The sequence below is a fragment of the Pelophylax lessonae genome (genome assembly GCF_965119305.1).
Source record: "Pelophylax lessonae genome assembly, chromosome: 11".
NCBI lineage: Eukaryota > Metazoa > Chordata > Amphibia > Anura > Ranidae > Pelophylax > Pelophylax lessonae.
The window spans coordinates 77,240,070-77,263,318 of record NC_138778.1 but is presented as its reverse complement, the minus strand read 5'-3'; the positions used below and the strand labels follow the sequence as shown (position 1 = coordinate 77,263,318).

The 23,249-nt window shown below is 45.3% G+C and overlaps 1 protein-coding gene across 1 annotated transcript in view; it reads right to left on the bottom strand.

The window, feature by feature from the left end:
* Window positions 1–7,868: 7,868 nt before the first annotated feature.
* Window positions 7,869–23,249, bottom strand: part of CDR2L (cerebellar degeneration related protein 2 like) — a 297,936-nt gene continuing 282,555 nt past the window's right edge. The window contains exon 10 of the mRNA XM_082271608.1: window positions 7,869–8,149. Coding sequence (XP_082127734.1) covers window positions 8,065–8,149 — 85 coding nt within the window. The 3' untranslated portion in view covers window positions 7,869–8,064. The remainder of the gene's footprint in view (window positions 8,150–23,249) is intronic.

The following is a 23,249-nucleotide window of genomic DNA, read 5'->3' as shown; positions in this document are numbered from 1 at the left end:
CCCTCTGTCACTTCCCGGTCAGCCTTTGCTCCGCTAGTCTCCTCTGCTCCCTCTCTGTCTGGGGGGGGGAGGAGGTTCCGCACCACTCGCCGCCCGCCGCAAAAGGGGGGGGTTTACTGCACTGCTGGCCACCCGCAACAAGAGAGGGGGGGGTTACCGACCTGCTCGCCGCCCGCTCGCTTTTGCTTCTGGGGGGGGGGTTCTAGCACCGCTCCCCACCGCTGCTCTTCTGGGGGGGTTACTCACACACTCACACGCGGTCGGTCACACACACACTCCTCTCTCTTGCACGCCCTGTCAGCCTCTGATCCCACGCTCTGCTCCTCTGCTCCACAGCACCACCTGCCGGCCGGCTAGCACTGTAATCACTGTCACTGATCAAAATCTAAGACCGAAGTCCCAGCAGGGAGCTAGGTCCTATTCCTTAACTGCTTAACGACCGCCTAACGACTATATACGTCATTAGTTTAAAGCTAAATACCGGTGTTATGGCAGCAGATAGCTGCCATAACCCCAGGATTTCTTTAAACTGCAGGCGGTCGGCTTTCAGATAAGGGTGGTCGCCGCTAGATCACCCTTTGGGGACAGCGGAAGAGGTGCCCCCCCCCCTCATCCCGTCCATTTTCCCCGCTTACCGGACCTGCCGGCAGAGGGGAAAGCGATCCGGCCCTGGATCCTCTTAGACAAGATGGCCCTCACTCGACTCTATGGTCTTGGAGGACTGGAGAAATGTCAAATGTCGTTGCCTAGCAATCGATTTTAAGGTCCCTTTTTTTTTCATTTTTTAGTGTACTTGTGAGTTCTGAGGTCTTTTTGACCCCAGATTTCACAATAAAGAGATCCGGTCATGCCTATTTATATTACAAGGAATGTTTACATTCCTTGTAATAGCAATAAAAATTATCACATTTTTTTTTTTTAAACGGTGTAAAAATAAAAAATAATAGGAAAAAAAAAGCGCCCTGTCCTCGTTAGCTTGAGCGCAGAAGCGAACGCATACGGAAACCCCGCCCACATATGTAAACGGTGCACAAACCACACATGAGATATCGCCGCAATCGCAAGAGCAATAATTTGAGCCCTAGACCTCCCCTGTAACTATAAGCTAGTAACCTGTTGAAATTTTTAAAGCGTCGCCTATGGCGATTTTTAAGTACTAAAGTTTGTCGCCATTCCGCGAGCGTGCGCAATTTTGAAGCATGACATGTTGGGTATCTATTTACTTGCCGTAACATTCTTTCACATTATGGAAAAAAATTGGGCTAACTTTACGGTTTTCTTATTTTTTAATTCATAAAAGTGAATTTTTTCCAAAAAAATTGCGTTTGGAAGACCGCTGCGCAAATACGGTGTGATAAAAAATATTGCAACAATCTCCATTTTATTCTCTAGGGTCTCTGCTAAAAAAATATACGTTTGGGGGTTCTAAGTAGTTTTCTATAAAAAAAAAACAGATTTTAGCTTGTAAACACCAAGAGTCAAAAACAGGCCCGGTCCTTAAGTGGTTAAACTAGGCAGAAACAAACTGCTTGCTGATCGCAAAGAGTATGGGGTTATGCCTGCAGGGACAGCCCCATAGGCAAAACCAAAAGACCTGGATGACCACAGAAAACAACTGTGGTGGATTACCGAAGAATTCTTTCCCTGGTGAAGAAAACACCATTCACAACAGTGGCCAGATCAAGAACAATCTCCAGGAGGTAGGTGTATGTGTGTCAAAGTCAACAATCAAGAGAAGACTTCACCAGAGTGAATACAGAGGGTTCACCACAATATGTAAACCATTGGTTAGTCTCAAAAACAGGAAGGCCAGATTAGAGTTAGCCAAACAACATCTAAAAAAGTCTTCACAATTCTGGAACAACATCCTATGGACAGATGAGACCAAGATCAACTTGTACCAGAGTGATGGGAAGAGAAGAGTATGGAGAAGTAAAGGAACTGCTCATGATCCAAAGCATGCCACCTCATCAGTGAAGCATGGTGGTGGTAGTGTCATGGCGTGGGCATGTATGGCTGCCAATGGAACTGGTTATCTTGTATTTATTGTAAAAGCAACCAAAGAGTTTTTTAAGGGAAAGAAATGGGATGTTATGCAATGGCCAAGTCAGTCACCTGACCTGAATCCAATTGAGCATGCATTTCACTTGCTGAAGACAAAACTGAAGGGAAAATGCCCCAAGAACAAGCAGGAACTGAAGACAGTTGCAGTAGAGGCCTGGCAGAGCATCACCAGGGATGAAACCCAGCATCTGGTGATGTCTATGCATTCCAGACTTCAAGTGGTTGTAAACCCTATAAAAAAAAAAAAACCTGCAAGACAAAGGCATAATGAGCTAGTATGCATCGCATACTAGCCCATTATGTGTAACTTACCTTAAAACGAAGCCCCGACACGGACCCCCAGACATCCCTGTGGGCGCTGCCATGATCCCTCGCCGTCTCTTCCGGGCGCGCTGATTGGCCGGAAAAGACGGCTCCGGCGCGATGATTGGCGGGAGCCGCGATGACGTCGCGGGAGTGATTTTTCCGGCAAGCTACGGCAAACATAATTGAAGGTCCCCCCGGACCTTCAGAGCGCATGCGCCGCTCGCGCGAGCGGCTGCATGCACTGTAAATATCTCCAAAACCGTGCCGGTTTAGGAGATATTATTTGTACCTACAGGTAATCCTTATTATAGAACACTCTCCAGGAGGTAGGTGTTATAGGCTTACCTGTAGGTAAAAGTGTCAAAAAGCGGGATACTACCGCTTTCAGGCTGTAATTGACTGCAAAGAATTTTCAACCAAGTATTAAAAGTGAAAGTTTGATTTATGATTGTTAATCTGTCCCATTACTTTTGGTCCCTTAAAAAGTGTGAGGCACATATACAAACTGTTGTAATTCCTACACCATTCACCTGATTTGGATGTAAATACCCTCAAATTAAAGCACATCTTGTTTGTTTCCTTTCAAATCCATTGTGGTGGTGTATAGAGCCAAAAAGATTAGAATTGTGTCGATGTCCCAATATTTATGGACCTGATTGCATGTAATTTATGATTTCTTGGCCATTTTTCTGAGAAAATAAATGATAAACACAAAAACTTTTCTTTCACTCATGGTTAGTGTTTGGCTGAAGCCATTTATTATCAATATACGGTTTACTCTTTTTAAATCAGAATGACAACAGAAACTACCCAAATTACCCTGATCAAAAGTTTACATACCCCAGTTCCTTCTACCGTATATTGCCCCCTTTAACATCAATTATAGCTTGAAGTCTTTTGTGGTATTTGTGGATGAGGCTCTTTATCTTCTCAGATGGTAAAGCTGCCCATTCTTCCTGGCAAAAAGCCTCCAGTTCCTGTAAATTCTTGGGCTGTCTTGCATGAACTGCACGTTTCAGATCTCCCCAGAGTAGCTCAATGATATAGAGGTCAGGAGACTAAGATGGCCACTCCAGAACCTTCACTTCATTCTGCTGTAGCCAATGATAGGTCGACTTGGTCTTGTATTTAGGATCATTGTCATGTTGGAATGTTCAAGTACATCCCATGCGCAGCTTCCAGGCTGATGAATGCAAATTTTCCTCCAGTATTTTTTGATCACATACTGCATTCATCTTGCCATCAATTCTGACCAAATTTCATGTGCCTTTGTAGCTCACACATCCCCAAAACATCAGCGATCCACCTCCGTGTTTCAAAGTAGTAATGGTGTACCTTTTATCATAGGTTTTGTTGACGCCTCTCCAAATGTAGCGTTTATGGTTGTGGCCAAAAAGCTCACTTTTGGTCTCATCACTCCAAATGACTTTGTGCCAGAAGGGTTGAGGCTTGTCTCTGTGCTGTTTGGCATATTGTAAGTGGGATACTTTGTGGCATTTGCATAGTAATGGCTTTCTTCTGGTGACTCGACCATGCAGCCCATCTTTCTCCAAGTGCCTCCTTATTGTGCATCTTGAAACAGGTCCACCACGTTTTCAGGGAGTCCTGTATTTCACCTGAAGTTATTTGTGGGTTTTTCTTTGCATCCCGAACAATTGTCCTGGCAGTTGTGGCTGACATGTTAGTTGGTCTACCTGACCGTGGTTTGGTTTCAACAGAACCCCTCATTTTCCACTTCTTGATTAGAGTTTGAACACTGCTGATTGGCATTCTCAATTCCTTGGATATCTTTTTATATCCCTTTCCTGTTTTATACAGTTCAACTACCTTTTCCCGCAGATCCTTTGACAATTCTTTTGCTTTCCCCATGACTCAGAGTCCAGAAACGTCAGTGCAGCACTGGATAAAAGATGCAAGGGTCTGTCAGGAGGAGTCCAGAAACTCATTGACCTCTTATACACACACACACAAAATAATTACAAGCAAACAGATCACAGGTGAGGATGGTTACCTTTATTAGCCATTCAAACCCCTTTGTGTCAACTTGTGTGCATGTTATCAGGCCAAAATCACCAGGGTATGTAAACTTTTGATCAGGGTCATTTGGGTAGTTTCTTTTGTCATTATGATTTAAAAAGAGTAAACAAAGTTGATTCATAATAAATGGCTTCAGCCAGACCCTAACCATGAGTAAAAGAAATGTTTTTGTGTGATCATTCATATTCTCGGAAAAATGGCCAAGAAAACATAAATTCTGCCAGGGTATGTACACTTATGAGCACAACTGTATGTGTATGGTATTTGCTGTTTATACCCGTAGTACAGCCCAGAAACAATAGTGCATATTTTGCTTTATTGTTTTTTTTGTCCTTCCTAAAACACATTGACACTAAAGCAAATTAAAAAAATAATAAAATCCTGCCCAAAATATACTGACCCTAACCTTTGGCCCTTACTTGATCCAAACACTAACCCTGGCACTGACCTAGATCAAACTCGATCTAGGTATTGTTTTATATATATATATATATATATATATATATGTTTTTTTTTTTTTACAAACACTTTTTTCTTTCTGAAAGGAAAGAAAAAGAAATTGCATCTTCCTCTCCATTCACAGAAAAAAAAAAAAAAAAAAACAGTGGCAGGCTTCATAGTGACTAATCATTGTGATAGCCAATCAGAGGCTACCACAGCGATCAGATGACCCAAAATCAGGAGATCCAGATCCGATCATTAGTACAGGGCTCTCGATGTGACCCCCCAGTCTCTGTGCTGGGAGCGCACCACATGTCCCCTGGCAAAATCGGTAGATAGGATTTTGTTCTTGGCTAGTATCTGCTGTGTACATACCAAGTGTAGGCAGATTTCCTCAACAGTGCCAGGACCTGGAAGATTGGTCCATAAAACTGGGGGTGTTTCAGGACCGTTGTCACAGATGGGGGTGCTGAATGTGGACCCCCTGGTTCTGCTGGCCCTTTAACCGCTTGCTGCCTGCCCACAGTAGTTTTACTCTAGGCAAGTGGCACAAGCAGGCCAGGCAATGTACCTGTATGTAGCCACCTGTTTTCCAGGTTTAAGTTGCCCATACGTGCACCCTTTGTCAACCCATGCTGTGATTGGACACAGGATGCGCGTGGCAGCATATTTCAGCCAATGATTTTTCCTGAAATCAACTGATCGTCAGGCTCCAATCACAGACCGTGTTCTGTGTTTACAAAAACGCATAAATTCTGTGTGCATTTTAAAAGCAATCTGGCCATTTCTTTTCCCTGCAAAGCGGGGGGAAAAAAAAACAGCCAGTTAGTAAAGTAACAACAGGACATATTGCACATTGTTAGGCACACAGTTAACCCCTTAATTGCCCCTAGATGTTAATCCTCTTCCTAGCGTGTGTCATTAGTACAGCGTTAGTGTAAAATTTGATCACTGTATAAGTGTCACTAGGGATGTCAGTGTCTGTTAGTGACCCTCCTAGATGATGTCTGTTAGCACCAGATTGCCTGTCACCCTATCATAGTCACACTAGAAGTCGCTTATCACCACCATTACAGTATAGCATCTATGGCTGCGTAAATTTGCTATACCTGTCACATAAACCAATTTAATATAGACTTAAAATGGGATTTTCTTTTTTTTTTTTTTTACCAAAGACCTGTAGCAGAATACATTTTGTCCTAAATTTATGAAATTAGATTTTTGTTTTCTGGATATAATAAATAGCTGGACCATTTTTGTCATATCAATGAAACAGTACAATACAAAGTACTACTGTTACTAAACACTACTCAGACTCAATTTAGAAGAATAAATACAAACATAACGTAACATTGCTCGAGCTTTTTCCTTCCTTGTTTGTCAGCAGCTGCTCCTGCCAGCACTGTTAGTCTACAAGTCCCAGCTATCATTTTGACAGCAGGGAATTTCTGGTAAAAACAAGGGAGAGAGGGTCAAGGGGTTACAGGTGGACACTGGCTGCAGCCTTGTGGATGTGATCAGCAGCCACTTGTGCCAGCAGATTACGTCTGCGGGGCTGGTACTTCGAGACGCAGCGGAGCAGACTTTACAAACTTTGTGGATGTGATCAGTGGCTTGTTTGCTGCTGATTACATCCATTCTCAAAAAGGCAAGGTGTTCTGAACCACTTTCTGTGTAAGCTTACATCCTTGGAAACCTCTGTTGTTGTAGGAGTTACTGAGCTGGCCTTCTGCAAGCAGCTCTGCTCTACCAAAACCCTTGCGCCAATGGCAGTAAAAAAGGGTTAATTAGGTAGTAATAGCAGTTAACTGCAAACACTCAGGGGTAAGTTCTTATGTCAATGACTGAAAAAAACAAAAACAAAATAAAAGTCTCTGCAGCAGATAGCTTCAAAGCTGCTAAAACTATGATATAAGTCAGATATCAAATCTGTGAGAGAAGGTGCAAGAGAGCGCTTGTGGCCTCTACAGTCCGAGTCAGCAAAAAATCTCAGTAAAAAAAGGAAACAGGAAAGCAGAAACCCCCAAAAAAGCTACAGATTACTGTGATGAGATGGACTCTAGGCTGCAGATGTTGGCATGGTCAGTAGGTGAGCTGAAGGAAACCCCAGAATCATTAGTAAAGTGTGAGCTGGAGCACCTGTTACAGCAGGACAGTTTTAGGTTTAGAATTTGACATGTTGCAACCAAGTGGTGGTAAGGCGATGTATGCCTTAGAGTAAGAGGCCCAACCTTAGACACTCACACAGCTCAGGCAACTGAACACACGAGTGAGGTGTTTGTTTTTCAAACTTTTTTTTTTCCTGAAAGTGTCTCTTTAGGCTTTGCATTGAGCACTAACATCTGTAGTCAGTTCTCCTCCAGGGGGAGCCAGACACCACAATCTGTTTACTTTGGTGAAAAAAGGAAAATTGCCTGTGTACAATTAGACACTTGGAGAGTACTTGCTTGGTGCAGGTCAGTAACACAAGCTGAGCATGGTTTGGGCACCAGTGCAATATTAGTTTTATTTATGCCACCATCTAAAGCTACTACAAAGAACCAAAAATAGTTTTTTGGACTGCACAAGATGGTGCCATGTGATTTTTTTATGATCTGATCTGAAGTATAGCAATAGGTGGAGCCTGGTGAGTCAATGTTTCAAGATGCTCCAGCAGTGAGATCTGAGTTTTCCTTGTCTTAATCTACAAAGTTTTCTTTCCACCTTGAAATTTTAGGTGTTTCTGCAAATATAGTACAATAAAAGCAACAGAGAGAATGGAAGCCCATCGTAACATCCATAATAATGGATGTCCAGATCCAGTAACTTATCCTCAGATAAATGTAATCAATAGGGTTTCTTGGGATTTACAAACTTATCAACTGAAACATTTTGGGTGGTACACATATAAGGAAAGGAAAAATTCAAGAGACACTCATTATGTTGTCTTGTTTTGGTAAGAGTGACTGACAACAACTGTACGGAAGTGACAGTAATATAGCGCAGACAAAGAGCATTTTTAATGGCCAATGAATACTACAAAATCTATACAGAAATTTATTAAATATTTTGCAATATGTATAAAATACTGCAACCTCACAGAATGTGTTGAGCACATATTACATTTCGCTCTCCAGAAATCTTCACTCATAACTCAATGGAAGGCTTCTTCATATCCTGAGACTTCATCTCAAGCCTTTTCGCTGCAATACAAAGTCCACTACTGAAGGCTTGGCATCACTCCATATTTACACTCCTACTCTGTTTTATAGAAGAATGAATCTTCTTTTGTCGTAACCGTTCATGGTTCATATTTTCAAGTCTGTAAACAGAAATAACATCAGAGATTAGTTCCCAGGTCTTGTCTACACTTTCAAAGATAAACAACAATGTTAGACCTTGTTTACATGGGGTATACTTTTTTTTTTTTTTTCAATCAGAAACAAACTTTTATTTAGTGTTGTGCATAAAAGAGAATAAAACATTAACAATACAGAGAATCAATTTGCAAAACAAAAGTAGAAATACAATCATGCAGTCAGCGCAATAGAAACAGGAAATCGTCAAGGCAAGATGAAAAGGAAAAAAAAAAAAAAAATCTGTGAACAACATATGCAGAGAAGAAGTATATACCACAACTAAGACGTACAAGTTGCAGGGGATTGTAACCATTTACCCCAAAATTTTTCATATCTTGTCGGACAACCCCTATTAACATTTTTTTGAAAGGTACAGTATTATTAATATCTGCTATCCAAGCAGCGAGGGGGGGGGGGGGGATGACTGAATCCATGCGTGGGCTATGAGCCTCCTGGCACTAAATAAAGTTTCCTGTAAAAATCTGGCAGTATGTTTGTCTATGTCTACATTAGGGAAGATTCCCAGTAAGCACATCTTAGGATCCACCAACACCGGGGAACCCATCTGGTCATGAAGAAATTGTACTACTTGTGCCCAGAAGCCACGAATTTGGGGACAATGCCAGATGAGATGCCTAAAGGTGCCAGCGAATAACAAACATCTGGGGCAGGTAGGATCTCGAGATGGGTTAAACTTAGCCAACTTGACCGGAGTGAGATATGCCCTGTGCGTAATATATACCTGCGTCAATCTGACAGCTTCGGGGATACTAGTTTACAAGTTTCCAATGCATCAGCCCACTCATCATCAACAAAGTCTCCGGTTTCCTCCACCCACCAACCCCTTACACTGTAGGCAAGTTGGGATTATGAGGGATTAGTAAGCATGTCATACAGCATGGAAATAAGCTGACGTGGTTCGTGACCCGTAAGCACCTCTAAAGATTTCAATGGAGGGCAAAGTTGGGTAATGATTAGCAAATTGGGATCGCAAGGCATGTCTAATCTGAAGGTACTGGAAGAACATATAATTAATTCGGGAGGTGGAATTCCTCCCTAAATTGATCAAACGTTTTGATAGTGCCATTTAGCAAAACATGAGATATGAGGTAGACTCCTCTTCCCACCCACATCTCTGGATCAGGGACCTGAAGAAGCTCCGGCAAGTGTCTATTGTACCAAAGAGGTGTCATAGAGAGAAGCCCGGGACAGCCCAATTTAGAAACGGTAAGATCCCAAATTTTCCTATGGTGGGCTACCATGCTGGCATGATCTGTGGACGCAGGGTAGCCATCTATGCCACGCAGTATACCACAGAATGTGTGCCGATACGGCATTTTTGGGAGCTGACAGACAAGGGACAGATATCTAGAGCGATCAATCTTGCCTATATGGTAGAAATGAGACAACGGAGCTGCGATATAGTAGGCCCAAAATCTGGGATGGCCAGGCCGCCCAGGGTCGTGGACTTTTGTGTGCGTTTCCAGGCCAGTTTATGTCTGCTAGCACCCAAAATAAAGGTCTTCAGTAAACTGTCTATTACCTTAAAGTGTTTGCAGTGAATGTCTGCATAAAGTCCTATTTTATCTTCAAGACTGCCATATCTCAGACCATGGATCCCAGGATGACTGCGTATAGCCATCGCCAGGGGTTCCACAGCCAAAGCATAAAGCAGGGGTGATATCGGACATTCTTGTTGTGTCCCCCTTGATAGAGGGAATGGCTCAGACGTCCAGCCATTAGCCATCACTCTAGCCCGAGGACAGAAATACAATATCTGTAGCCATTTGATAAAATTGGGTCCAAAGCCAAATCTCCAGAGGCACTGCCAGAGATACTGCCACTCCACTGAGTCGAAGGCTTTGGCAGCATCCAAGGCCACAAATACCCTGGAGCCCACACAATCGTGAGTCGATTGAACATTCATAAACAAGCGCCTCGTATTAAAGGCCGCATTTTTGGGAGGCATGAAACCAGTTTTGTCCGAATGCACAAAGGACAGAATCACTTTGTTAAGTCTAAGGGCAAGGACATTGGTCAGCATTTTCATATCACTCTGAAGTAATGAAATGGGTCTATACAATTCAGGGTATTGAGGGTCTTTCCCCGGTTTGGGTATCAGCATTATTAGCGCCTCACTCAGAGTCCGGCAGCCTAGCCGCTTCAAACATGGCATTATAGATAGTCAGAAGTCTAGGGGTCAGGGTATCAGAGAACTGGGCATAAGATTCTATCAGTAAACCATCACATCTTGGGGCCTTTGCCTTCGCAAAATGAGTAATTGCATGGGCAATATCATCTGCCGAAAGAGGGGCCTCCGGCAGAGCCACCTGCTCAGGCGACAAAGTGTGAAAACGAAAAGAATCCAGCAGTTCGGAGCGGTCCAGGGAATCAAAATGCACCGTAGAAGAATACGTCTCCCTAAAAAAGGAGACAAACCAACTATAGCGATTGGGTCTGTGGAGTCACACGAGGTAACCTGACTCAGTGTGATAACTACCAGTGGTCTATTGTCTAGATGCGCCAAGTATGCTAAGAGTTTACCTGGTTTTTCACCGTACTCAAAGGTCCGCTGTTTGCAAAAGAACATTTTGTGGTTAGCCTTTTCCTGATATGCCTGCTCAACTGCCCTACTTTGGAGCTTGATCTGTGCTAACAGGTCCAGAGATGGAGACTCCACGTATTGACCCTCCAAAGCAGCTAATTGCGATTCCATCTGAAGGTAACCCGCCCGGGAGGCCCTCTTAAAACTAGATATATGGTCTGTCAAAAGCATACGCGCATGCTTCTTAAGGGCGTCCCAGACAACTTGCGGAGGGGCAGAATAGTCATTGGAGAAAAAAAATTCCCTTTCCCTATGTAGAAGGTTCAAATACGGGACTAAGGATAACCAAAGAGGACTGAGCCTCCAGTGTACCAATGGAGGATCACCAAACGAGGTTAGTATAGTCCAATAGGGGGCATGGTCAGACAGCAATCTAGGGCCAAAACCAGAACCCAGCAATTTCGGGGGCCAGGGTCCGAGAAACCCAGATGGAGTCAATTCTGGACATGGTAGAGTGCATGGTAGAGTAACAAAAGTAGGCCCTCTTGGTGGGGAACAGATAGCGCCAAGCGTCAACCAGGGCATGAGTCTCTTAAACCTAGTCTCATGATCCAAGAGCTCCCCCGCCAAGGGTGGGCCCATTCTATCCATACGCGGGTTGGAAACCATATTGAAGTCACCAAGCCATATTGCCGGTACCGCAGGAAACCTGGACACAAATGCCAGGCCATCACTGAGGACAGAGGCAGTGTAGGGTGGGGGCATGTACCAAGCCAGAATCAGCACACCATTACCCCTGATCTTCCAATAAAGACATACATGTCCTGAGGGTCCAACACCGCCACCTGAGTCTCAAATGGCACCGTCTTAGAGATAAGTAGAGAGACACCCCTTGAATATTGGCTAGGAGTTACATGGAATAAACACCCCACCCAGGGGCGCCGCAGCGCTCCCCTCAGGGGGCCCCCCGCATGAGTCTCCACCAGTGCCACAATATCTGCCCTCTGTGCCTTCAGATAGGAAAAAATAATCAATGTTTTTGTCATGCAATCCCCGCTCCAGGTAAGTATCTTTAGATTGCCCATAGTATGAACACAGAAATGAAATGCCACAGGATGGACTCCAGGACCCCCAGAGCAGGCAGTCTCCCCACCCCCTCACACAGACATGACACATATAGCATTAACTACAATAATATGAACTGTATTTTGACCTCCGCATATGCAATTGGTAGAAGCACATCACAAAACGCAGATACAACTATTACCCTAACCCACCCAGCTCTGCACGGACCCCAACTTGTGGCAGCATGTATCCCAAACCAAAGAAACAGTGGTTGTAGCATAGAAGATCTCTAGCATGGCGCTACAGGGCCAACAGAGCCCCAGATCGCCAGCCAGAGCACAGTACATAAGCAAAAGGTAAACCCTGAGAATGTAATAGGACTGGGGCGAATCTTCACTGAAGGCAAGTCCCAACAGCAGGACTCTCAGTTGATGAAAACAGAGCCATAATAGGCAAAATTAGCCAGTACATCTCCCGACGGGGAAAGCTGAAAAGTCATGACAAATGTAAGGCACACAACACCTTCCCAGCTAATGTTCCAGTTGGCAGCAGTTAAGGAATGCCCGCGATTCTGCCCGCGATTATAAGCTGACATGTGAATGCAGCCTTACATGGCAGGAGATTTAATTCCTTTGAGTTTTGTAAGTGGATTATGGTGTTTAGATCTCAATATTTGTACTAACAAAAAACTTTAGGACAAACTTTATGACATCACAAAAAAAAAAGATTCTGTTTCTTTAACCACTTTCAGACCGGAGGATTTGGTTGCTCAAAGACCAGGCACCTTTTTCAACTTGGCACTGCGTGACTTTAACTGACAATTGCGTGGTTATGCAATGCTGTTCCCCACAAACAGAGCTTTCTTTTGGTGGTATATGATCACCTCTGCGCTTTTTATTTCTTGCGATATTAATAAAAAAAGAGCGAAAGTTTTATGAAAAAATTACATTTTCAACTTTGTCTTTTAAAAAATATCCAATATACTCAATTTATGTCATATATTTTGGCCAAAAAAATCTCAATGAGCGTATTTTTATTGCTTTGCGCAAAAGTTATAGCGTCTAAATACTGGAATTTATGCAGCTTCTACTTTGACTGCCTATCTCATTTCATGAAGTGCTAAAATGGCAGGGCAGTACAACCCCCCCCCCCCCAAATTACCACTTTTTGGAAAGTAGACATGCTGAGCTCATTGAATATTTATTTTTTTGTCACATGTGTTTGAAAAATGACTAAAAAATATATATATATTTTTTTTTTTTACACAAAGTTGTCATTGAAATGATATATTGCTCACACATGCCATGGGTATATGTGTAATTACACCCCAAAATATATCTTGCTGCTTCTCCTGAGTACAGGGATACCACACATGTGAGACTTTTTGGGAGCCTAGCTGTGTACGGGACCCCGAAATCCAATCACCACCTTCAGAATTTGAAAGGGCCTAAATTTTTCATTGCATTTTCTCACTACCTATCACGGTTTAGGAGGCCCTGAAATGTCAAGATACCACAAAACCCCCCAAATGACCCCATTTTGGAAAGTAGACACCCCAAGCTGTTTGCTGTGAGGCGCTGAGAGGCATAGAGAGTCCATGGAATATTTTATATTTTGCCATAAGTTTGGGGAAAATTACATCTTTCTTTTTTTTATTTTTATTTTTAACACAAAAGTTGTCACTAAAAGATCCATTTCTCATGTATGACATGGGTGTATGTGGAATGACACCCCAAAATACATTCTGCTGCTTCTCCTGAGTACAGGGATACCACATGTGAGACTTTTTGGGAGCCTAGCTGTGTACGGGACCCTGAAAACCAATCACCACCTTCAGGTTTTCTAATGGAGTACATTTTTGATTTCACTCCTCACTACCCATCACAGTTTCTGAGGTCCTGACATTTCCAGAAAGCACAAACCCCCCCCCAAATGACACCATTTTGGAAAGCAGATTTGCTGAGAGGCATGGTGAGTCTATGGAATATTTTATATTTTGCCACAAGTTCCGGGTAAATTTACATTTTTATTTATTTTTTTTTTTTTTAACACAAAGTTGTCACTAAAAGATAAATTGCTCACACATGCAATAGGTGTATCTGGAATGACAAGCCAAAAAACATTCTGCTGCTTCTCCTGATTACAGGGATACCTAGCCGCGTACAGGACCCCGAAAACCAATCACCACCTTCAGGCTTTCCAAGGGCGTAAATTGTTGATTTCACTCCTCACTACCTATCACAGTTTCGGAGGCCATGAAATGCCAAGACAGCACAAACCCCCCCAAATGACCCCTTTTCTGAAAGTAGACACCCTAAGTTATTTGCAGAGAGGCATGTTGAGTGTTTTGCAAATCTCACTTTTTGTCACAAAGTTTTGGAAATTGAAAAAGAGGAAAAAAATGCATTTTCTTTTTTTCTCCTAATTTTCGCAAATAAATGAGAGCTGCAAAATACTCACCATGCATCCTAGCAAATACCCTGGGTGTCTACTTTTCGAAAAGTGGTCATTTGGGGGGGGGGGGGGGGGTTGTGCTATCTTGGCATTTCATGGACTTCAAAACTGTGATAGGTAGTAAGAAGTGAAATCAACAATTTACGCCCTTAGAAAGCCTGAAGGCGGTGATAGGTTTTCGGGGTCCTGTACGTGGCTTGACTGCCAAAAAGTCTCACACATGGGGTATCCCTGTACATGTATTTTGGGGTGTCATTTCACATATACCCATGGCATGTGTGAGCAATATATCATGGAGTGACAACTTTGTGTAAAAAAAAAAAAATATATAATTTTTGTAAGAACTTACCGTGAAATTATTTTCTCTAAATCCTCTGACAGTCGCTGCCGATCCATATAAGCCTTCACTATTGGGTAATGGCGCCCTCTGCAGGAGTAAGCTAGGCAAATAGAAATGTTAATACAAAACTTTTCTATACTTAGACATACCTCTAGGGGGCCATCCCCAGCCATTATCCCTATCCCAGTACCGGAAGGCAATAACCCCTAGATCCAAAAAAACAGAGCAGTGGGGGCGGCAAATGTCAGAGGACTCAGAGAAAAGAATTTTACAGTAAGTTCTTACAGTCGCTGCCGATCCATAGAAGCCTTCACTATTGGGAAAACACCCCAAGGAAGAGATAGAAAAAAATATGTCTCTGCAAACAACCGCCGCACCTCAAAACTTTGCGGCCAAGGGAAGCATCCGAGGATGCCAAAACATAAATTCTGTAGAATTGTGTGAAAGAGTGCACAGATGACCAGGTCGCCGCTTTGCACACCTGAGCCAGAGCAGTCTGATGGCGAAAAACCCAAGAGACGCTGACGGCTCCAGTAGAAAAGGCCCTTACAGGGAAAGGAGGAACCTGACCCTCGATGGAAGAGGCCTGAAACAAAAAAATATCAGTCCGATCCACGGAGAAAAGGCGTCTGAACCCTTCCGAGGTCCCTCAGGAAAAACAAACAGGGAATCAGACTGCCGAACAGATGCCACGGCAGCCAGGAAACCCTGACCGCCCAGACCACATCCAAGGAATGCAAAGCCATCTCCTGGAGATGCTCGGGCTTCTCACAAGTGAAGGCAGCACTATATCCTCGTGGAGGTGGAAAGAAGAAACCACCTTGGGAATAAAAGACTCAGTGGGTCACAGAACCACTTCATCCTAATGAAACACCAGATAAGGAGAACGGCAAGACAAAGCCGCCAATGCAGACCCTCTGCGAGCAGACGTGAAGAAAAGCAACTGCATGGGACAACACAGGCAGAGGAAAAACTCTGATGTTCTCAAAGGTAGGTAGTTGTAACACAGACAACACCAAATTCAGGCCCCATGGAGGCAAGGGAGCCTTCCTCGGAGGAGCCAGGCGCCGCACGCTTATAAGGAAAGTGTGAAGCAAAGAATACGATGCCAAGGGACGTAAAAAAAGACGGTCAAAGCCGACAACTGACCCTTGATCGCATTCAGCGCCAAACACTGATCCACCCCTTTCTGCAGGAAAGCCAAAAACGTTCGCCACCGAGAAGGAGCGAGGATGGAACGCATGCGATCCGCACCAGGCATATACACTTTCCAGGTGCAATGAGAAATCTTCCTCGAGGTAGCTTTACGAGCCTTGAATAACGTAGGGATGACCACCTGTGGAAGATCCCTACCCCTCAAGACCTGGATTCCAACAGCCACGCCGTGAAAGCCAGAGACTGCAAAGCAGGAAGGAAGATCGGCCCTTTAGACAGAAAATCGTCCTGCAGCGGAAGCCGCCAGGGAGGCCTGACGACCATCTGAACAATGGCCACATACCAGGGCCGACGTGGCTAGTCTGGGGCCACCAGAAAGACCCACATCCGTTGCAATGCAAACAGTGGAACCAGAAGGAAGGCATACAACAGCCAATACCGGTGCCGAAGGCATCCCTAACGCATCCGTGGCGTCCGCCAGAGGATCGCGAGGTCCGGCCACGAACTTCCAAACCCATTGGGACCAGCCCCATGGGGCGTGAACAGATCCACGTCCAGAGTCCCCCACCGGGCGCACAGGAGGCGAAACACCTCCGGATGCAGGGACCAGACTCCCTGGTCCAAGGTCAGGCGACTCAGACAGTCCGCCTGCCAATTTTCCACACACGGAATGGGAACAGCCAAAAGCACAGGAATGCACAATTCGGCCCAAGACAGAAGCAAAGCCACCTTCTCGCCGCCCGGGCACTCTTGGTGCCCCCTTGGTGATTGATATAAGCCACTGCTGTGGCGTCGTCCGTCCGTACTGGAACCGGACACCCCTGAAGTTGAGATAACCAACGGAAACAGACAGAGCCTGATCGCGCAGAGCTCCAAGACGTGTTACAGCAAAGAGGCCCCCACCGCCGACCACAACCTCCGGGCACAAGGCGTGCCCAGGACTGGCATCCATGGTGAACACCGTCCACAAAAGAGGCCAACAGGACCGGCCCGGTGTCAGGGTCGGCGACCAGAGCAACCACAAAGGATCCAACCGCAGCCGGTGGAACAGAGAAACTACTTGTCCAATGATGAGGAGTCCTGCCTCACCTGGCCACCTGGACGGCTGCGAAAGCCGAAACCATCAGACCCAGAGATCGCACATAGGTCTGCAAGGAGGAGGAATCGTCGTCCCTGAGGGATCTGATCTTGTCCCTCAGGAGTCGGGGTTGGCCCACCGGAAGAAAAAACTCACGCTTGAGCCGAGTCCAGGACCATCCCCAGGTAATGAAGACGACCTGAAGGAGTCAGTGCCAACCAATGAAAATGGACGTTCCACCCGAACTCCCGGAGTGTCTGAAACCAGCACGGTCAGAAAACTCGACAAAGATGCACACAAGCTCGACCTGAACAGGAGGTCAGCCAGATAAAAGAGTACGCAATCTCCTTTAAAAACGCAGTAAGGCCCGCACTGGAGCCAAAATCTTGGTGAAAAACCTGGGAGTCGAAGCGAAACCGAAGGGTAGCGCCAGAAAACTGGCCAGCTCCCCTGCCACCGCGAAGCGGACACATCTCTGAGAACCCTCGTAGATAGGGATGGGTAGACACACATCCAGCAAGGGGATGGGAGGCCAGGAAGTCCCCTGGACACAATGATGCCACGACCGGCTTTGAGGGAATCCATCCAGAATTCCAGCACCCGCAAAAAACGGTTCAGAGACTGCAAGCCCCGAAGCGGACGCACTGTGCCCCCTGTTCTGGGCACAGAGAACAGGATGGAAGAAAAAAAACCACGAAACCTGTCCCGTGAATACACGGGCACAAAGACTCCTTGGGCGAGCAGAACATGCACCGCCCCCATGAGACCCCTGGGACAAGCAGGAGGCAGCTGCAGAGCCGACAGGAAGAACCTGTCCACGGGCGAGATCCCAAAACTGATCTTGTACCCTGAAAAAGGAAACTCATGACTCCCCCTGTCCTGAATACTGGACAACCAGGGAACCTGAAAGTAACACAGATGTCCCCCAACCCCTAAGAGGGGTGAGGGCGTCCCTGCAGGAAGAGGTGGACCGGGCCGCCGAGCCAGACTGACCGGCCTTTGTCTGACCCGACCACAGCTTTTGACCACCAGAGGGCTTGAAGCCCTTGTCCTGAGCCCATAAGGCGCAAAGGACCCATGCTGAGCTATCAAGGAAGGCCCCCGTCCTAGCGCAGGAGGACCTACCCCTAGCGACCGGGGGCAACCGAGTACTCTGACCCCAGTAAGCCCCTTAACTCAGCCCGAGTGTTCCCAAAAGGACGACTCACCAACAAGGAACATCAGACACCGTCTGTCTGGAAGCGTGGTCAGCCGACCAGCTTTTGTGCCAAAAAAAAGGCGGTGAATCGCAACACCCGACCGCAGACAACCAAGCGACAAATGGAGCCTCCCCAAGGCTGCGTCACACAGGAACATCCCCGTTCGGGCAACCCAAACCACCAAGTCAAGGGCAGTCGGATAGGTCGACTCTGCCACCAGGGTGCACCGAAGCACCCTGGCCCATGCCGCGAGAGCCTAAGAGGCCAGCACCGCGGGTTAACACAGGTGTAAACAGGAAAGCGCCTCAACGCGCCTATCAGCCAGATATGTGAACTGGCATTGAGGTGGATTTAGTGAGCCCAGAGACAGTGTGGTGCACATAAGGGGACACCGCCCAACGTCTGATCGTGGCCTCCTAAAAAGGGATAGCGGTGGGAAAAGACGCTCCACCAGCATATGTGTAATGCGATGTCACCGGTCATGCACAAGTTTGCAAAAATTCACAGGGCAGGGAAATCTGACCCAACGTCCGGGCACTTCGGGACCAGAAAGCAGCCCTTGTACTTGACTGAGAGGACTCATCGTCAAGATGGATAGTTTCCGTAATGGCACTAATGAGGATAGCTTAACCACTTAACGACCAGCCACGTAGATCTACGTCGGCTGACTTTGAGTGGTTATACCGGGATGATGCCTCTAGCTAGAGGCATCATCCCGGTACCGTTGTTTGAAGCCGGCGGTCGGCTTTCCGTCGGTAACGATCGATGCGGCTCGGGAGCCGCTCGATCGTTACCCGGGGGGGCGGGAGGGGACGTCCCCCCCCCTCCCGCCGCCTTCCGCGGCTTTGCTCGGGGCTCCCGTCCCACCGGGAGCCCCGAGCACCCAGCCGGCACATCCGCCGGCTGGATGGAGTCCCGATGAATGACGGAAACGGCATCGATCGGGTCTCCGATGACGTAACCCGGAGGCGGCGTCCATGACGTCACATCCGGGTTACTGTGCCGCAAAAGGCGGCAGATTTAAAAAACGGCTGTATGCAAAAATGCCGTTTTGGGCGTTTTGCATACAGGGAAGTGTAGTGGAGGGGTCTAGGGTCTTTTAGACCCTCGATCCCTCCATAAAGTGTACCTGTCACACATATTGCTGTCACAAGGGATGTTTACATTGCTTGTGACAGCAATAAAAGTGATCAGATTTTTTTTTTTTTTAAAAACCTGTAATAAAGTTAAAAAAAAAGAAAAAATAAATAGGAAAAAAAAAAAAAAAAAATTTAGCCGCCCCCGTCACCGTTAGCTCGCGCACAAAAAAAAACGTATACGCAAGTCGAGCCGCAAATGAAATCGCTGTTCAAACCACACATGTGAGGTATCGCCGCGATCGCCAGAGCGTGGGCAATAATTTAAAAAAAAGAGCTACACTCTAACTCAAAACTGGTAACCGTTAAATAAATTTAAAGCGTCACAGATTGAGATCTCTATTGACCGTAGTTTGTCGCCATCCCACGGGGGGGCGCAATTTTAAACCGTAACATGTTTGGTATCTATTTACTCGGCGTGACATGTTCTTTCACAATATACAAAAAAAATGGGCTAACTTTACTGTTTAGTATTTTTTAAAATTAGTGAAATGTGATTTTTCAAATTTTTTCCAAAAAAATGGCGTTTAAAAGACCGCTGCGCAAATACCGCGTGACAAAAAATTTTGCAATGACCGACATTTTATTCTCCAGAGTCTTTGCTAAAAAAATATATATAATGTTTGGGGGTTCTAAGTAGTTTTCTAGGAAAAAATACTGGTTTTAACTTGTGAACAAAAAGTGTCCGAAATAGGGCTGGGGGTAAAGTGGTTAAAGCAGCGCGTCCCCGCGCTACCGAGAAGGAAGATTCTTCCCCCCTCTCCTCCTCATAAGCGGAGGACATGGACCCCACATAAGTGACATTTTCCGTGGCACCCATTCAGGCTCGGAGTTCAAGTACTGGGAGGGCACAGGCCGTTAATTGTTTAAAATTTGTTTTTTTTTTAAAAGAGCACTCCGCAGATCCACCATAGATGCAAAAAAAGTGTAAGAGCAGCAGCAAACGGAGACCAGGAAAGAGGCTTCAGGAATACCCAAAGCCCCTACCAGGCCTGCGGGGGAATTTTTGATCTGGGAGTCCAGAAAGCCAATACAAAATAAATGGGACGCTGGCCCTTTAAATCGGCGGTTCCTGCGGAACCCCACCGCAGTCTGTATTGTTTGAAAGAGCTCCTTCAGAAAATGCAAAATCCAAATAAAAATTTTGGCAGAAAAATGCCTTTGGCATTAGTAAAAATCCCCCCACAGTTTCATAAACTGTCACAGACTGCTCTGAGGTAAAATGGAAGGAAAGAGAGGAAGTGACCTCATGCCCTTAGAGGCCTAGCCCAGGAGCCACAATAAAATGGTGCCTAATGAAACTATATGTAAAAAAGGCACCAGCAAGATGGCCGCTTGCCCTTACTAGGCATGTGCCCTTACCCAAGATGGAGCCCAATCAGTAGTAAGGCAGTATCCATGACATGGCTGCTGCCCACACACAGAGCACAGTGTCCTGCCCTCACCTAAAATGGCAGCCGCCCTAAAACGGCGCCAAACTAAGCGTACACACGCAGTCTGGCCACCCCAGGGGACCCTAAGGAGACCCCACACTGCTATGGAGCCCCTCCCAAAACCCCCCAGGTACCACAAGTACCTCACACAGCGCCCTCAGCAGGGCCAGGGAGGGAGGGAAATAACACCAAGCCAGCCAGACGGGGTATCCCACAGAGACCACCAGCCCTGCCATCCCCTAAGAGTGGGCCCACAAACCCCCCCAAAAGTCCCCAGGGACAAGGGGGTACTCACCAGTCAAGGGAAGCGGGCACCGCTATGATACGGGAGAGCTCCCACCCTAAGTGGGGGTGCTGTCAGCCAAGGAGGGATGTGGGCAACACGTGGGCCTTCCATTTTGAGTCAACTTCAGCGAAGACGCAGCTCCACAGGCTCGTCCCCACTCCGAGGGGCACTGTCGTTGTGAGGCCTGGGCACACCAGTAACCTGTGACACTCGGCAGGCTGGGACTCCATAAGGATCTATATTACCCAGTGCGAGGCCCAGGTCTGCAGTCACTTGTAGTCCTCCAGGAAAAAGTCCCTGACTAACTAGTGATAGTGAGAGAAATAACCTATTTTCTGAAGAAAAATATATATTGCCAGAAAAAAACAGAAAGAAAAACCGAGACACTAGGACGCGGCTAGAAAAGCTAGCCTACTCCTAAGCTAGGCAGCATAAAACTGAGGACTAGTTGTGACTGGATCAGGGATAATGGCTGGGGACAGCCCCCTAGAGGTGTGTCTAAGTATAGAAAACTTTTGTATTAACATTTCTATCTGCCTAGCTTACTCCTGCAGAGGACATAAGAGAAAAAAATAATAATACATTTTCCCGAAACTTGTGGCAAAATATAAGATATTCCATGGACTCACCATGCCTCTCAGCAAATAGCTTGGAGTGTCTACTTTGCAAAATGGGGTCATTTGGGGGAGTTTTGTGCTATCTTGATATTTCAGAGACAGGTGACAGGTAGTGCGGAGGTAAATAAGCAATTTACATCATTAGAAAACCTAAAGGTGGCGATTGGCTTTCGGGGTCCCGTACACAGATAGGCACCCAAAAAGTCTCACATATATAGTATTCCTGTACTCAGGAGAAGCAACAGAATGTATTTTGGGGTGTCATTTCACATATACCCATGGCATGCGTGAGCAATATATCATTTAGTGACAACTTTGCGTAAAAAAAAAAAAAAAAAATTGTCACCTTCCCGAAACTTAGGGCAAAATATAAAATACTCCATGGACTCAATATGCCTCTCAGCAAATAGCCTTGGGTGTCTACTTTCCAAAAATGGGTAATTTGGAGGGTGTTTGAACTGTCCTGGCATTTTAGGTTTAATCTTAGCCACACATCACCCACATTTCTAACCACTTGAAAACCAAGCCTTTTCTGTGACTTTTTGTTTACATGAAAAAAATTTTTTTTTTTTTTTACTAGAAAATTACTTTGAACCCCCAAACATTATATATTTTTTTTAAAGCAGAGGTCCTACAGCACAAAATGTTTTTTTCCATATATGCTGAGCACAAACGCTGTTTGTGTCAAAATATAGAAAATCAGTGTGGCAGCCGATGAGTGTACCTGCAAGGCAAACTGGTTAATAGAATGAAAAACAATAACAAAGTACAGTAAAAGTACAGTAGGAAGAGTAGAACAGAAAAATAACTCAAAACGACAACTATTTTTGCCTTATTTATTTTATATATTTTTTTGTAACTTTTAGTAATTTTTTACAAGCTGACCTCAATGCACTGTCTCATTGGGCAACTATGTGGCAAATGAGGTTTAATGTTGATAAATGTAAAGTTATGCACTTGGGGGCTAAGAATATGTATGCATCATACATATTAGGTGGAGTAGAACTGGTAGAATCCATAGCGGAGAAGGATCTGGGTGTTCTGGTAGATCATAAGCTTAATAATAGCATGCAATGCCAAGCTACTGTTTCCAAAGCAAGCAAAGTCCTTTCTTGTATTAACAGAGGCATGGACTCCAGAGAGAGAGAGAGATATCATTTTGCCCCTGTGCAGATCATTAGTAAGACCTCATCTGGAATATGCAGTTCAGTTTTGGGCACCAGTTCTTAAAAAGGATATCGGGGAACTGGAGAAAGTGCAGAGAATGGCAACCAAAATGATAAGAGGCATGGAGGACCTCAGCTATGAGAAAAGATTAGAGGAAGGGAATTTATTCTCTCTTGAGAAGAGTAGATTAAGGGGGGATTTGATCAACATACTATAAATACATAAAGGGTCCATATAGTGAACTTGGTGTTAAGTTGTTCACTTTAAGGTCAACACAGAGGACAAGGGGGCACTCTTTACGTCTAGAGGAAAACAGATTTAGTCTCCAAATACAGAGAGGTCTCTTCACCGTAAGAGCTGTGAAAATGTGGAATAGACTCCCTCCAGAGGTGGTTCTGGCTAGCTCAATAGGTTGCTTTAAAACAAGGCCTGGATTCTTTCCTAGGTGTACATAATATAAATGGGTACCAAAATTTTTTTTTAGGTAAAGTTGATACAGGGAATATCCGATTGCCTCTCGGGAGAATCAGGAAGGAATTTTTTTCCCCTGCTGTAGCAAATTGGATTGTGCTTTGCTGGGGGTTTTTT